The sequence below is a fragment of the Hyperolius riggenbachi genome, chromosome 11, assembly GCF_040937935.1.
Source record: "Hyperolius riggenbachi isolate aHypRig1 chromosome 11, aHypRig1.pri, whole genome shotgun sequence".
Lineage (NCBI taxonomy): Eukaryota > Metazoa > Chordata > Amphibia > Anura > Hyperoliidae > Hyperolius > Hyperolius riggenbachi.
The window spans coordinates 98,688,424-98,700,720 of record NC_090656.1 but is presented as its reverse complement, the minus strand read 5'-3'; the positions used below and the strand labels follow the sequence as shown (position 1 = coordinate 98,700,720).

General features: G+C 41.8%; 1 protein-coding gene and 6 non-coding genes across 7 annotated transcripts; all 7 read right to left on the bottom strand.

The window, feature by feature from the left end:
- Positions 1-1,103: 1,103 nt before the first annotated feature.
- TRNAT-AGU (transfer RNA threonine (anticodon AGU)) lies at positions 1,104-1,177 on the bottom strand. Its single transcript has one exon. It is a non-coding gene; the product is annotated as a tRNA-Thr (tRNA).
- A 1,297-nt stretch (positions 1,178-2,474) lies between these two features.
- TRNAT-AGU (transfer RNA threonine (anticodon AGU)) lies at positions 2,475-2,548 on the bottom strand. The gene has a single exon. It is a non-coding gene; the product is annotated as a tRNA-Thr (tRNA).
- Positions 2,549-3,169: 621 nt separating this feature from the next.
- TRNAT-AGU (transfer RNA threonine (anticodon AGU)) lies at positions 3,170-3,243 on the bottom strand. Its single transcript has one exon. It is a non-coding gene; the product is annotated as a tRNA-Thr (tRNA).
- Positions 3,244-3,864: 621 nt separating this feature from the next.
- On the bottom strand, positions 3,865-3,938 carry TRNAT-AGU (transfer RNA threonine (anticodon AGU)). Its single transcript has one exon. It is a non-coding gene; the product is annotated as a tRNA-Thr (tRNA).
- A 621-nt stretch (positions 3,939-4,559) lies between these two features.
- On the bottom strand, positions 4,560-4,633 carry TRNAT-AGU (transfer RNA threonine (anticodon AGU)). Its single transcript has one exon. It is a non-coding gene; the product is annotated as a tRNA-Thr (tRNA).
- Positions 4,634-5,254: 621 nt separating this feature from the next.
- Positions 5,255-5,328, bottom strand: TRNAT-AGU (transfer RNA threonine (anticodon AGU)). Its single transcript has one exon. It is a non-coding gene; the product is annotated as a tRNA-Thr (tRNA).
- Positions 5,329-9,264: 3,936 nt separating this feature from the next.
- On the bottom strand, positions 9,265-10,873 carry LOC137537833 (uncharacterized). Its single transcript, XM_068259787.1, has 2 exons — positions 10,836-10,873; positions 9,265-10,756 (listed from the first exon to the last, which is right to left on the bottom strand). The coding sequence occupies exons 1-2, from the start codon at positions 10,871-10,873 to the stop codon at positions 9,265-9,267; spliced, it is 1,530 nt and encodes a 509-aa protein (XP_068115888.1).
- Between the last annotated feature and the right edge of the window lie 1,424 nt (positions 10,874-12,297).

Below are 12,297 nucleotides of genomic sequence, written 5' to 3'. Positions count from 1 at the left end.
AAATATGATAATGAAAGCTGTGGCAAAACCAATAAGTTTTGTGCCACAGAAGCCAGTCACTATTATATTTCATGTAGGTGCTGTGACTTAGTAATTAAGTTTTATACAATGTTTCCTATTGTAGAAGCAGCAATTTTACTTGAAGAAGTTTTGGCTAGGCAAGTGCGGGTTAAGCTCCCATCCATGTTGAGCATAGCATCCCAAAAGACTTGTTAGTGACCTTTACCTATTGTCAGAGATGGAAGGTAGTACATCAAACCAAACTGATAAGAAAATGTCTTTGTTCAGTTGTGGTGGAAACAGTGGGCATAGCGAATGCAAGTTTCCTGTGAGCAAATATGGGTGAAGCTCAAAGGCGTGATCCCGAAAATCTGGGATGTAAACAGCAGGCAATAATAAGATGAGCAAAGGCACTGCTGAGAGTTGAACTCAGGATCTCCTGTTTACTAGACAGGCGCTTTAACCAACTACGCCACAGCGCCCACATGCTGCAATGCAGTTATTGGTTATTGTGGCACAGCACTCTTTTTTCTTTGCATTTGCATTCTCAGTTTTTTAACATTTTTTTTTCAATAGTTTTTCAGGCCTACTTTTCCCTGCCTAAGAGTATACTCATAGTCCACCTAAAAGGGAATGGAAAACTTTTAGGACAAAATTGTTGAAAAGAATGTTGTGCAACTTCCAAAATATGATAATGAAAGCTGTGGCAAAACCAATGAGTTTTGTGCCACAGAAGCCAGTCACTATTATATTTCATGTAGGTGCTGTGGCTTAGTAATTAAGTTTTATACAATGTTTCTTATTGTAGAAGCAGCAATTTTACTTGAAGAAGTTTTGGCTAGGCAAGTGCGGGTTAAGCTCCCATCCATGTTGAGCATAGCATCCCAAAAGACTTGTTAGTGACCTTTACCTATTGTCAGAGATGGAAGGTAGTACATGAAACCAAACTGATAAGAAAATGTCTTTGTTCAGATGTGGTGGAAACAGTGGGCATAGCGAATGCAAGTTTCCTGTGAGCAAATATGGGTGAAGCTCAAAGACGTGATCCCGAAAATCTGGGATGGAAACAGCAGGCAATGACTTGGTGATAATAAGATGAGCAAAGGCACTGCTGAGAGTTGAACTCAGGATCTCCTGTTTACTAGACAGGCGCTTTAACCAACTAAGCCACAGCGCCCACATGCTGCAATACAGTTATTGGTTATTGTGGCACAGCACTCTTTTTTCTTTGCATTTGCATTCTCAGTTTTTTAACATTTTTTTTTCAATAGTTTTTCAGGCCTACTTTTCCCTGCCTAAGAGTATACACATAGTCCACCTAAAAGGGAATGGAAAACTTTTAGGACAAAATTGTTGAAAAGAATGTTGTGCAACTTCCAAAATATGATAATGAAAGCTGTGGCAAAACCAATGAGTTTTGTGCCACAGAAGCCAGTCACTATTATATTTCATGTAGGTGCTGTGGCTTAGTAATTAAGTTTTATACAATGTTTCTTATTGTAGAAGCAGCAATTTTACTTGAAGAAGTTTTGGCTAGGCAAGTGCGGGTTAAGCTCCCATCCATGTTGAGCATAGCATCCCAAAAGACTTGTTAGTGACCTTTACCTATTGTCAGAGATGGAAGATAGTACATGAAACCAAACTGATAAGAAAATGTCTTTGTTCAGATGTGGTGGAAACAGTGGGCATAGCGAATGCAAGTTTCCTGTGAGCAAATATGGGTGAAGCTCAAAGACGTGATCCCGAAAATCTGGGATGTAAACAGCAGGCAATGACTTGGTGATAATAAGATGAGCAAAGGTACTGATCTCCTGTTTACTAAACAGGCGCTTTAACCAACTAAGCCACAGCGCCCACATGCTGCAATACAGTTATTGGTTATTGTGGCACAGCACTCTTTTTTCTTTGCATTTGCATTCTCAGTTTTTTAACATTTTTTTTTCAAATTTTTTCAGGCCTACTTTTCCCTGCCTAAGAGTATACACATAGTCCACCTAAAAGGGAATGGAAAACTTTTAGGACAAAATTGTTGAAAAGAATGTTGTGCAACTTCCAAAATATGATAATGAAAGCTGTGGCAAAACCAATGAGTTTTGTGCCACAGAAGCCAGTCACTATTATATTTCATGTAGGTGCTGTGGCTTAGTAATTAAGTTTTATACAATGTTTCTTATTGTAGAAGCAGCAATTTTACTTGAAGAAGTTTTGGCTAGGCAAGTGCGGGTTAAGCTCCCATCCATGTTGAGCATAGCATCCCAAAAGACTTGTTAGTGACCTTTACCTATTGTCAGAGATGGAAGATAGTACATGAAACCAAACTGATAAGAAAATGTCTTTGTTCAGATGTGGTGGAAACAGTGGGCATAGGGAATGCAAGTTTCCTGTGAGCAAATATGGGTGAAGCTCAAAGACGTGATCCCGAAAATCTGGGATGTAAACAGCAGGCAATGACTTGGTGATAATAAGATGAGCAAAGGCACTGCTGAGAGTTGAACTCAGGATCTCCTGTTTACTAGACAGGCGCTTTAACCAACTAAGCCACAGCGCCCACATGCTGCAATACAGTTATTGGTTATTGTGGCACAGCACTCTTTTTTCTTTGCATTTGCATTCTCAGTTTTTTAACATTTTTTTTTCAATAGTTTTTCAGGCCTACTTTTCCCTGCCTAAGAGTATACACATAGTCCACCTAAAAGGGAATGGAAAACTTTTAGGACAAAATTGTTGAAAAGAATGTTGTGCAACTTCCAAAATATGATAATGAAAGCTGTGGCAAAACCAATGAGTTTTGTGCCACAGAAGCCAGTCACTATTATATTTCATGTAGGTGCTGTGACTTAGTAATTAAGTTTTATACAATGTTTCTTATTGTAGAAGCAGCAATTTTACTTGAAGAAGTTTTGGCTAGGCAAGTGCGGGTTAAGCTCCCATCCATGTTGAGCATAGCATCCCAAAAGACTTGTTAGTGACCTTTACCTATTGTCAGAGATGGAAGGTAGTACATGAAACCAAACTGATAAGAAAATGTCTTTGTTCAGATGTGGTGGAAACAGTGGGCATAGCGAATGCAAGTTTCCTGTGAGCAAATATGGGTGAAGCTCAAAGACGTGATCCCGAAAATCTGGGATGTAAACAGCAGGCAATGACTTGGTGATAATAAGATGAGCAAAGGCACTGCTGAGAGTTGAACTCAGGATCTCCTGTTTACTAGACAGGCGCTTTAACCAACTAAGCCACAGCACCCACATGCTGCAATACAGTTATTGGTTATTGTGGCACAGCACTCTTTTTTCTTTGCAGTTGCATTCTCAGTTTTTTAACATTTTTTTTTCAATAGTTTTTCAGGCCTACTTTTCCCTGCCTAAGAGTATACACATAGTCCACCTAAAAGGGAATGGAAAACTTTTAGGACAAAATTTTTGAAAAGAATGTTGTGCAACTTCCAAAATATGATAATGAAAGCTGTGGCAAAACCAATGAGTTTTGTGCCACAGAAGCCAGTCACTATTATATTTCATGTAGGTGCTGTGACTTAGTAATTAAGTTTTATACAATGTTTCTTATTGTAGAAGCAGCAATTTTACTTGAAGAAGTTTTGGCTAGGCAAGTGCGGGTTAAGCTCCCATCCATGTTGAGCATAGCATCCCAAAAGACTTGTTAGTGACCTTTACCTATTGTCAGAGATGGAAGGTAGTACATGAAACCAAACTGATAAGAAAATGTCTTTGTTCAGATGTGGTGGAAACAGTGGGCATAGCGAATGCAAGTTTCCTGTGAGCAAATATGGGTGAAGCTCAAAGACGTGATCCCGAAAATCTGGGATGTAAACAGCAGGCAATGACTTGGTGATAATAAGATGAGCAAAGGCACTGCTGAGAGTTGAACTCAGGATCTCCTGTTTACTAGACAGGCGCTTTAACCAACTAAGCCACAGCGCCCACATGCTGCAATCCAGTTATTGGTTATTGTGGCACAGCACTCTTTTTTCTTTGCATTTGCATTCTCAGTTTTTTAACATTTTTTTTTCAATAGTTTTTCAGGCCTACTTTTCCCTGCCTAAGAGTATACACATAGTCCACCTAAAAGGGAATGGAAAACTTTTAGGACAAAATTGTTGAAAAGAATGTTGTGCAACTTCCAAAATATGATAATGAAAGCTGTGGCAAAACCAATGAGTTTTGTGCCACAGAAGCCAGTCACTATTATATTTCATGTAGGTGCTGTGACTTAGTAATTAAGTTTTATACAATGTTTCTTATTGTAGAAGCAGCAATTTTACTTGAAGAAGTTTTGGCTAGGCAAGTGCGGGTTAAGCTCCCATCCATGTTGAGCATAGCATCCCAAAAGACTTGTTAGTGACCTTTACCTATTGTCAGAGATGGAAGGTAGTACATGAAACCAAACTGATAAGAAAATGTCTTTGTTCAGATGTGGTGGAAACAGTGGGCATAGCGAATGCAAGTTTCCTGTGAGCAAATATGGGTGAAGCTCAAAGACGTGATCCCGAAAATCTGGGATGTAAACAGCAGGCAATGACTTGGTGATAATAAGATGAGCAAAGGCACTGCTGAGAGTTGAACTCAGGATCTCCTGTTTACTAGACAGGCGCTTTAACCAACTAAGCCACAGCACCCACATGCTACAATACAGTTATTGGTTATTGTGGCACAGCACTCTTTTTTCTTTGCAGTTGCATTCTCAGTTTTTTAACATTTTTTTTTCAATAGTTTTTCAGGCCTACTTTTCCCTGCCTAAGAGTATACACATAGTCCACCTAAAAGGGAATGGAAAACTTTTAGGACAAAATTGTTGAAAAGAATGTTGTGCAACTTCCAAAATATGATAATGAAAGCTGTGGCAAAACCAATGAGTTTTGTGCCACAGAAGCCAGTCACTATTATATTTCATGTAGGTGCTGTGACTTAGTAATTAAGTTTTATACAATGTTTCTTATTGTAGAAGCAGCAATTTTACTTGAAGAAGTTTTGGCTAGGCAAGTGCGGGTTAAGCTCCCATCCATGTTGAGCATAGCATCCCAAAAGACTTGTTAGTGACCTTTACCTATTGTCAGAGATGGAAGGTAGTACATGAAACCAAACTGATAAGAAAATGTCTTTGTTCAGATGTGGTGGAAACAGTGGGCATAGCGAATGCAAGTTTCCTGTGAGCAAATATGGGTGAAGCTCAAAGACGTGATCCCGAAAATCTGGGATGTAAACAGCAGGCAATGACTTGGTGATAATAAGATGAGCAAAGGCACTGCTGAGAGTTGAACTCAGGATCTCCTGTTTACTAGACAGGCGCTTTAACCAACTAAGCCACAGCGCCCACATGCTGCAATCCAGTTATTGGTTATTGTGGCACAGCACTCTTTTTTCTTTGCATTTGCATTCTCAGTTTTTTAACATTTTTTTTTCAATAGTTTTTCAGGCCTACTTTTCCCTGCCTAAGAGTATACACATAGTCCACCTAAAAGGGAATGGAAAACTTTTAGGACAAAATTGTTGAAAAGAATGTTGTGCAACTTCCAAAATATGATAATGAAAGCTGTGGCAAAACCAATGAGTTTTGTGCCACAGAAGCCAGTCACTATTATATTTCATGTAGGTGCTGTGACTTAGTAATTAAGTTTTATACAATGTTTCTTATTGTAGAAGCAGCAATTTTACTTGAAGAAGTTTTGGCTAGGCAAGTGCGGGTTAAGCTCCCATCCATGTTGAGCATAGCATCCCAAAAGACTTGTTAGTGACCTTTACCTATTGTCAGAGATGGAAGGTAGTACATGAAACCAAACTGATAAGAAAATGTCTTTGTTCAGATGTGGTGGAAACAGTGGGCATAGCGAATGCAAGTTTCCTGTGAGCAAATATGGGTGAAGCTCAAAGACGTGATCCCGAAAATCTGGGATGTAAACAGCAGGCAATGACTTGGTGATAATAAGATGAGCAAAGGCACTGCTGAGAGTTCAACTCAAGATCTCCTGTTTACTAGACTTAGGAAAATTGAATACTCACCTTACAGGTAATTTTCCTTTCCTGGTGCTCTCCATGTCAGCATACTAATGGGCAAAGACCCGCCTCCTTTGCCCCAGTAGGATGTCCAAAGATGTTAAAAGACTATCCCTCCCCCATACTGCCATTCTAGTTAACAAGTACGAGCCGACAGTATAGGGTGGGAACGTATGCTGACATGGAGAGCACCAGGAAAGGAAAATTACCTGTAAGGTGAGTATTCAATTTTCCTAATTCCCTGGTGTCTCCATGTCAGCATACTAATGGGCCAATAACTAGACAATAACAAGGGTGGGAGATGCAATAACAACAACAAAATTTAATTAACAGAATGTCAACATTACATAAATCATATTGCAGAGCTGACAGTGGAGGAAATAACTTTCTTTCCAAATTCCACAGTAGACAATAGTGCAGGGTCTACACTATAATGTTTCAAAAAGGTGTGCCCAGAGGCCCAGTTAGCTGCTCTGCATACTGTGGTCAACTCGACCTTACCTAACGTTGCCCACGAGGAAGACAGACTTCTCGTTGAATGGGCCAATATTTCCTGCGGAGGCTCAAGACCATTGGTTTTGTAAGCCTTTTGGATTAGAGTGACAATCCACCTCGCTATGGTTCTTGTAGTAGCGGGTTTTCCTTTCCTATAACCGTTAGGAATTACAAACAATCTATCTGAGTCTCGAATCGAGTTAGTTGCTTCTAAATAAGCCTTGACTGTAGAAGGAATGTCCAATGGATGCAGTTTTGAGACATCATCCTGTAATCTGAAACTTGGTAGTGTCCATTCCTGATTAAGATGAAAAACTGACGTTACTTTTGGCAAAAAAGCTTGGACGGGATGGAGTACTAGTCTATCCTCATAAAAGATCAAGTAAGGCTCTGAATGCCCCAAAGCCTGCAACTCTGACACCCTTCTACCAGATGTGATTGCCACCAGAAATACTGTGATCAAAGTTCGATCATAAAGGCTTAACTCCGTTTGTTTAGATAGGGCTTTCTCAATGTAGTCCAGGACTAACGGAAGTTCCCATTTAGGGAACTTTGGTTTTAACGGAGGCCGGAGTTTAATTGTTGCTTTAAAGAATTGCTTTACCAGAGTATTGGAGGACCAGGATATTCCAGATATTGATGAAATGGCCGAGACCTGCCTCTTCAGTGTGGAATAGGCTAAGCCCATATGAAGACCTTCCTGAAGAAAAGATAACAAATTAACTACTGTAAACTCTGATGTAGGAAATCCTGACTTAGCAGCAAAGTCTGAAAAGGTCTTCCAAACTCTGTTGTAGGAGAGTGTTGTGGTTGGCTTTCTTGCTTTAGCTAAGGTTTCCGCCACCTCTGCAGAACAACCTATGTCTAACAACCTAAGCCTCTCAAATTCCATGCCATCAATCGGAGTCTTTGAGGATTTTGATGGCACATCGTTCCCTGTGAGAGTAGATCCGGCAAATCTGGAAGAGCTAGAGGATGTTGAGTGCTCAACTGAAGCAGTAGGGGAAACCACGGTCTCCTGGGCCAATATGGCAACACTGCCAGTACTGTCATTTTCTGAGTCATTAATTTCCTGAGAAATCTGAAGATTAACGGGATCGGTGGAAAAGCATATGCGAGATTGAAGCTCCAAGACTGGGAGAGAGCATCTGTCGCTAGAGCATTGGGGTCTCTGTACCTCGAGAAATATTTCTTCACTTTGTGGTTGGAATGAGAGGCAAAGAGATCGATCTCCGGACAACCCCATGTTTCGGAAATTGTTTGAAACACCAATGGATGTAGCGACCACTCGTTGTTGTTGAGTAGATTCCTTGACAGATAATCTGCTGTCGTATTTAATATTCCCGGAATATAAAGAGCCGAGAGATCCCCCAGACTCTCCTGCGCCATCTGCATTATCGGGCCAGTTTCCTTCATCAATGTCCTGCTGTGCGTTCCCCCTTGATTCTTTATATAGGATACTGCTGAGACATTGTCGATCCTCACCATCACTGATGTATTCTGTAAGACTGGAAGAAAATGTATCAAGGCTTGGAGGACAGCTCTTAGCTCTAGGACGTTTGAAACTATCCCTTGTGTTGGAAACTCCCAACAGCCTTGAGCGACTTGGTCTTGAAATACTGCCCCCCAACCTAAAGAACTGGCATCCGTTGTCAGAATATTCCAATTCTGTGGAAAGAGTGGACGACAATTTTTGAGGTTTGCCATGTTCCTCCACCATGAAAGGGAAGACCTGACTTTCGAGGAAAGTAGGATGTGCTGTGTTAACGATTCTTTGTTCCACTGTCTTAGAAATGACCACTGAAGAGGACGGAGATGCCAATGAGCCCACTTCACCATCGGTATCACTGAAGACATGAGCCCTAGGATCTGCATACATTTCCTGGCTGGAATCCAAGCTGCTAGTTCCAGATTTAGAACAGCTCGTTGAATTTTGTAAAGTTTGTCTGCTGGAAGTGATACTGTCCCTTTGACTGTGTCCAATTGAGCCCCCAGAAATATCATCCGACGAGTTGGTTGAAGCTGACTCTTGGGAAAATTTATCACCCAACCGAAAGCCTGCAGAGTATCTATCAGCACAGACCTGTCTCGAAGTAAGGCTTCCTTCGAAGAGGCCAACAGGAGAATATCGTCTAAATAATGAAGGACGCGTATTCCCTGTACCCTTACAACAGCAATTACCGATAACAGAACCTTGGAAAAAGTTCTCGGAGACGTCGATAGGCCGAACGGCAGGCAAACAAACTGAAGGTGCAACTCTCCTACTGCAAATCGAAGAAATTTGTGAAAATTGTGATGTATGGGTACATGGAAATACGCGTCCCTCAGGTCCACTGAACACATCCAGTCGCCCGGTTGAATTGATAGGAGTATAGTTTGAAGACTCTCCATTTTGAATCTCGGGGTGAAGATGAATCTGTTTAGGCTTTTTAAATCTAATACCGGCCTCAGCTTCCCAGTCTTTTTCTTTATTAAAAATAGAGGGGAATAGTATCCTGTACCTCTTTCGGAAGTTGGCACCTGCACGACTGCTTTCTGCCGCATTAGCTCTGTCACATAGTCTATTAGAATTAACAACTTTTCTCGATTGTTTGGTATCCTTGTCGAGATAAATCGATTTAGAGGCGGACTTCTTTTGAAGGACCACTTGTGACCTTCTAGCACTGTACTTAAGACCCATGGGTCCTGACAAGTCCCCGTCCAGATTTTCCCGAAATTCAAAAGCCTGGCACCAACCGGAAAATCTAGGACGGGCGTCCCATCAAAAAGGCTTAACTGCATTACTTGTGGCTGAAGATGTTCTGGCTTTTGTAGACCTTTGAAAGGTATTTTGGGGGCGTTGCCAGTTTTTACGGTACTCCCTTCCAGGGCGATAAGACTTTGACTCGGTAAACTTGCTTGCTAACTGCTTTCTGTATTGAGAGAATTTTTGTCTACTGAATCTTCTGTCCTGGGGCAACAGACCCGATTTGCCCCCTGTAACTCTTGAGATGGCCGCATCCATCTTGGGCCCGAATAAATTCTTTCCATCAAAAGGTATTTTCGACCAGGCCTGTTTCGATGTAGGATCTGCTGACCAGGGTTTCAGCCATAAATTTCTTTTCGCCATGACGGCATATAACATTGAACGACTGGCAGAGCGGACTATGTCCACACTGGCCTCACCCAAGAAGTCTGCCGATAATCTTAACTCATTTAAGCCAAACGTAACTTCATTCATCGATGCACCCCTTGCTATATCTCTTTGAACCTTGTCTATCCAAACTCTGTTAGCCTTTGCTACTGAGGTTAATGCAATAGCGGCCCGAGACGTTTCCCCTGAAGCTAAGTAGGATCTCTTCAGGTCCTGATCTATTTGCCGATCTAATACATCTTTAAAGGCCACAGCATCTTCTATCGGCAGGGTAACGTTCTTCACTATTCTCATTAATGATGCGTCTACAACAGGGCATGTCTGAATAAGTGCTTCATCCCGATCCTCCAAAGGATACATTTTTTGAAATTTATTCTTGAGAGAAGGTTTCTTGACTGTCTTCTCCCATTCTTCCAATATCACTTCCTTAATCTCCTCCATCAAAGGAAACGAAACTTTAGTTTTAGTCAGATGTTTGTAATATCGTCTTCTCTTGTTTTTTGGCGATGCCGCTTCATCCTGCCACTCTATTGCTGATCTTACACTTGAAATAAATGAAGGAACGAGGGAGAAATCAAAACATTCCATTTCTATATTCGAATCCTCATCTGAGCTATCATCTTGTGATGAGTTTCTGGAGGAACGAGTGTCTGGAGAGTGACGGCTTTGACTGTGCGACATCTCTGCCACCGTATCCTTTACCACCTGCTTTATTAGCGTGGACACTTCCCTATCCTCCCTAGCAATGTCCAGGTGGCACAACTCGCAAACCTTCTTGTGGGGTAAAGCAGGTCTACCACAAATCCAACATTGATTCTTTTCCATGACTGGTCCAAAGGAGGTAGAAGGAATCACTCGATGGTCCGAATCTTCTGTTGACGACTGCGATCTTCTATTATCATATTGTTGTAATTGCTTAAGAGCCGAGGAACTTGACGAGGATTTTGATGATGCTAAATTGGACGATTTAATATCCGTAGGATGATCCTGCCGAGAATGCTGAAGCTCCGGATCCTGACGTCGTTGGGAAGATGCAACTGACTGATCCGTAGTCCCAAACGAGGATCTATGGGAGGCTTCCTCTTTCTGCTGCTCCACCTGACGATCCTCCTTGTCGCGTCTGAAAAAAGAGGGTAATCCCCTTAATCTCAGACCAATTTGATGCTCTTTTCAAAAAAATAATTACTTACCACCCTTACCTTTTAGATTTTGATTCACCCCCTTTATGCTTTCCCATGGCAGCTGGAATAAAATCAAAAGGTTGCTTTAGTGAAAAATCTATGCTGTACCTATCATCATAAAAAACAAAAACTTTTATTATATTTTTTTTTTTTTTTTTTTAGTGTCAACCTACATAAAACCCACTTCTAATATATATCCCCTTATTTACCTAGCAGGCTAGCAGGAGCCAACAGCCTAGTCCGGAGCGCACTGGAGAAACGACCTTCCAGCAGCGCTGCCCGCTCCTACTGACTCTCTTATAGAAGAGTCGGCTGAATTCCTGCCTCCTCCTCTGAGATCCGGAATTTGCCCATAACAAAGATGGCGGAATTACAACTTCCGCCCCGGGCCCACAAAGGCAGCCGAAATCTCGCGCGCGCGCGCGAGAACACCGCCCAATCACCCGGAGAGCTCCGCATCAGCGTCCTCCGACACCAGCAGGAGCCCACAGGAGGCAAACAACCGACGTGTGTCCCGGTATCAGACCGACAGCCGAAGCGGGCGGCCATGCCAGACGAGAAGCACCCTAAGGTAACACGCTGCACAGACTATATACACACCTGAGCTACAGCAACCACAGCATGCCAGGGACCCACTGCATCCTTTAGATACATAGCGTGGCCGCAGGAGTTTGTATAAATGCCCCAGGGGGAGCCATAATCAATGGCTAGGGCTCTACTACTTTTAGGAGCCTTTAGCAACCTAAGTAGCAGACTACAGCAGGAGAGCCTGAACCTGCTGGTGCCGCAAAAAAAGAGCGGAGGTAAGGGACAAGTAGAACAACATCCATGGAATCCACTACTGGAGGCGAGGACGAAAAAAAGAAGAATGGCAGTATGGGGGAGGGATAGTCTTTTAACATCTTTGGACATCCTACTGGGGCAAAGGAGGCGGGTCTTTGCCCATTAGTATGCTGACATGGAGACACCAGGGAAAGGCGCTTTAACCAACTAAGCCACAGCGCCCACATGCTGCAATACAGTTATTGGTTATTGTGGCACAGCACTCTTTTTTCTTTGCATTTGCATTCTCAGTTTTTTAACATTTTTTTTTCAATAGTTTTTCAGGCCTACTTTTCCCTGCCTAAGAGTATACACATAGTCCACCTAAAAGGGAATGGAAAACTTTTAGGACAAAATTGTTGAAAAAAATGTTGTGCAACTTCCAAAATATGATAATGAAAGCTGTGGCAAAATCAATGAGTTTTGTGCCACAGAAGCCAGTCACTATTATATTTCATGTAGGTGCTGTGACTTAGTAATTAAGTTTTATACAATGTTTCTTATTGTAGAAGCAGCAATTTTACTTGAAGAAGTTTTGGCTAGGCAAGTGCGGGTTAAGCTCCCATCCATGTTGAGCATAGCATCCCAAAAGACTTGTTAGTGACCTTTACCTATTGTCAGAGATGGAAGGTAGTACATGAAACCAAACTGATAAGAA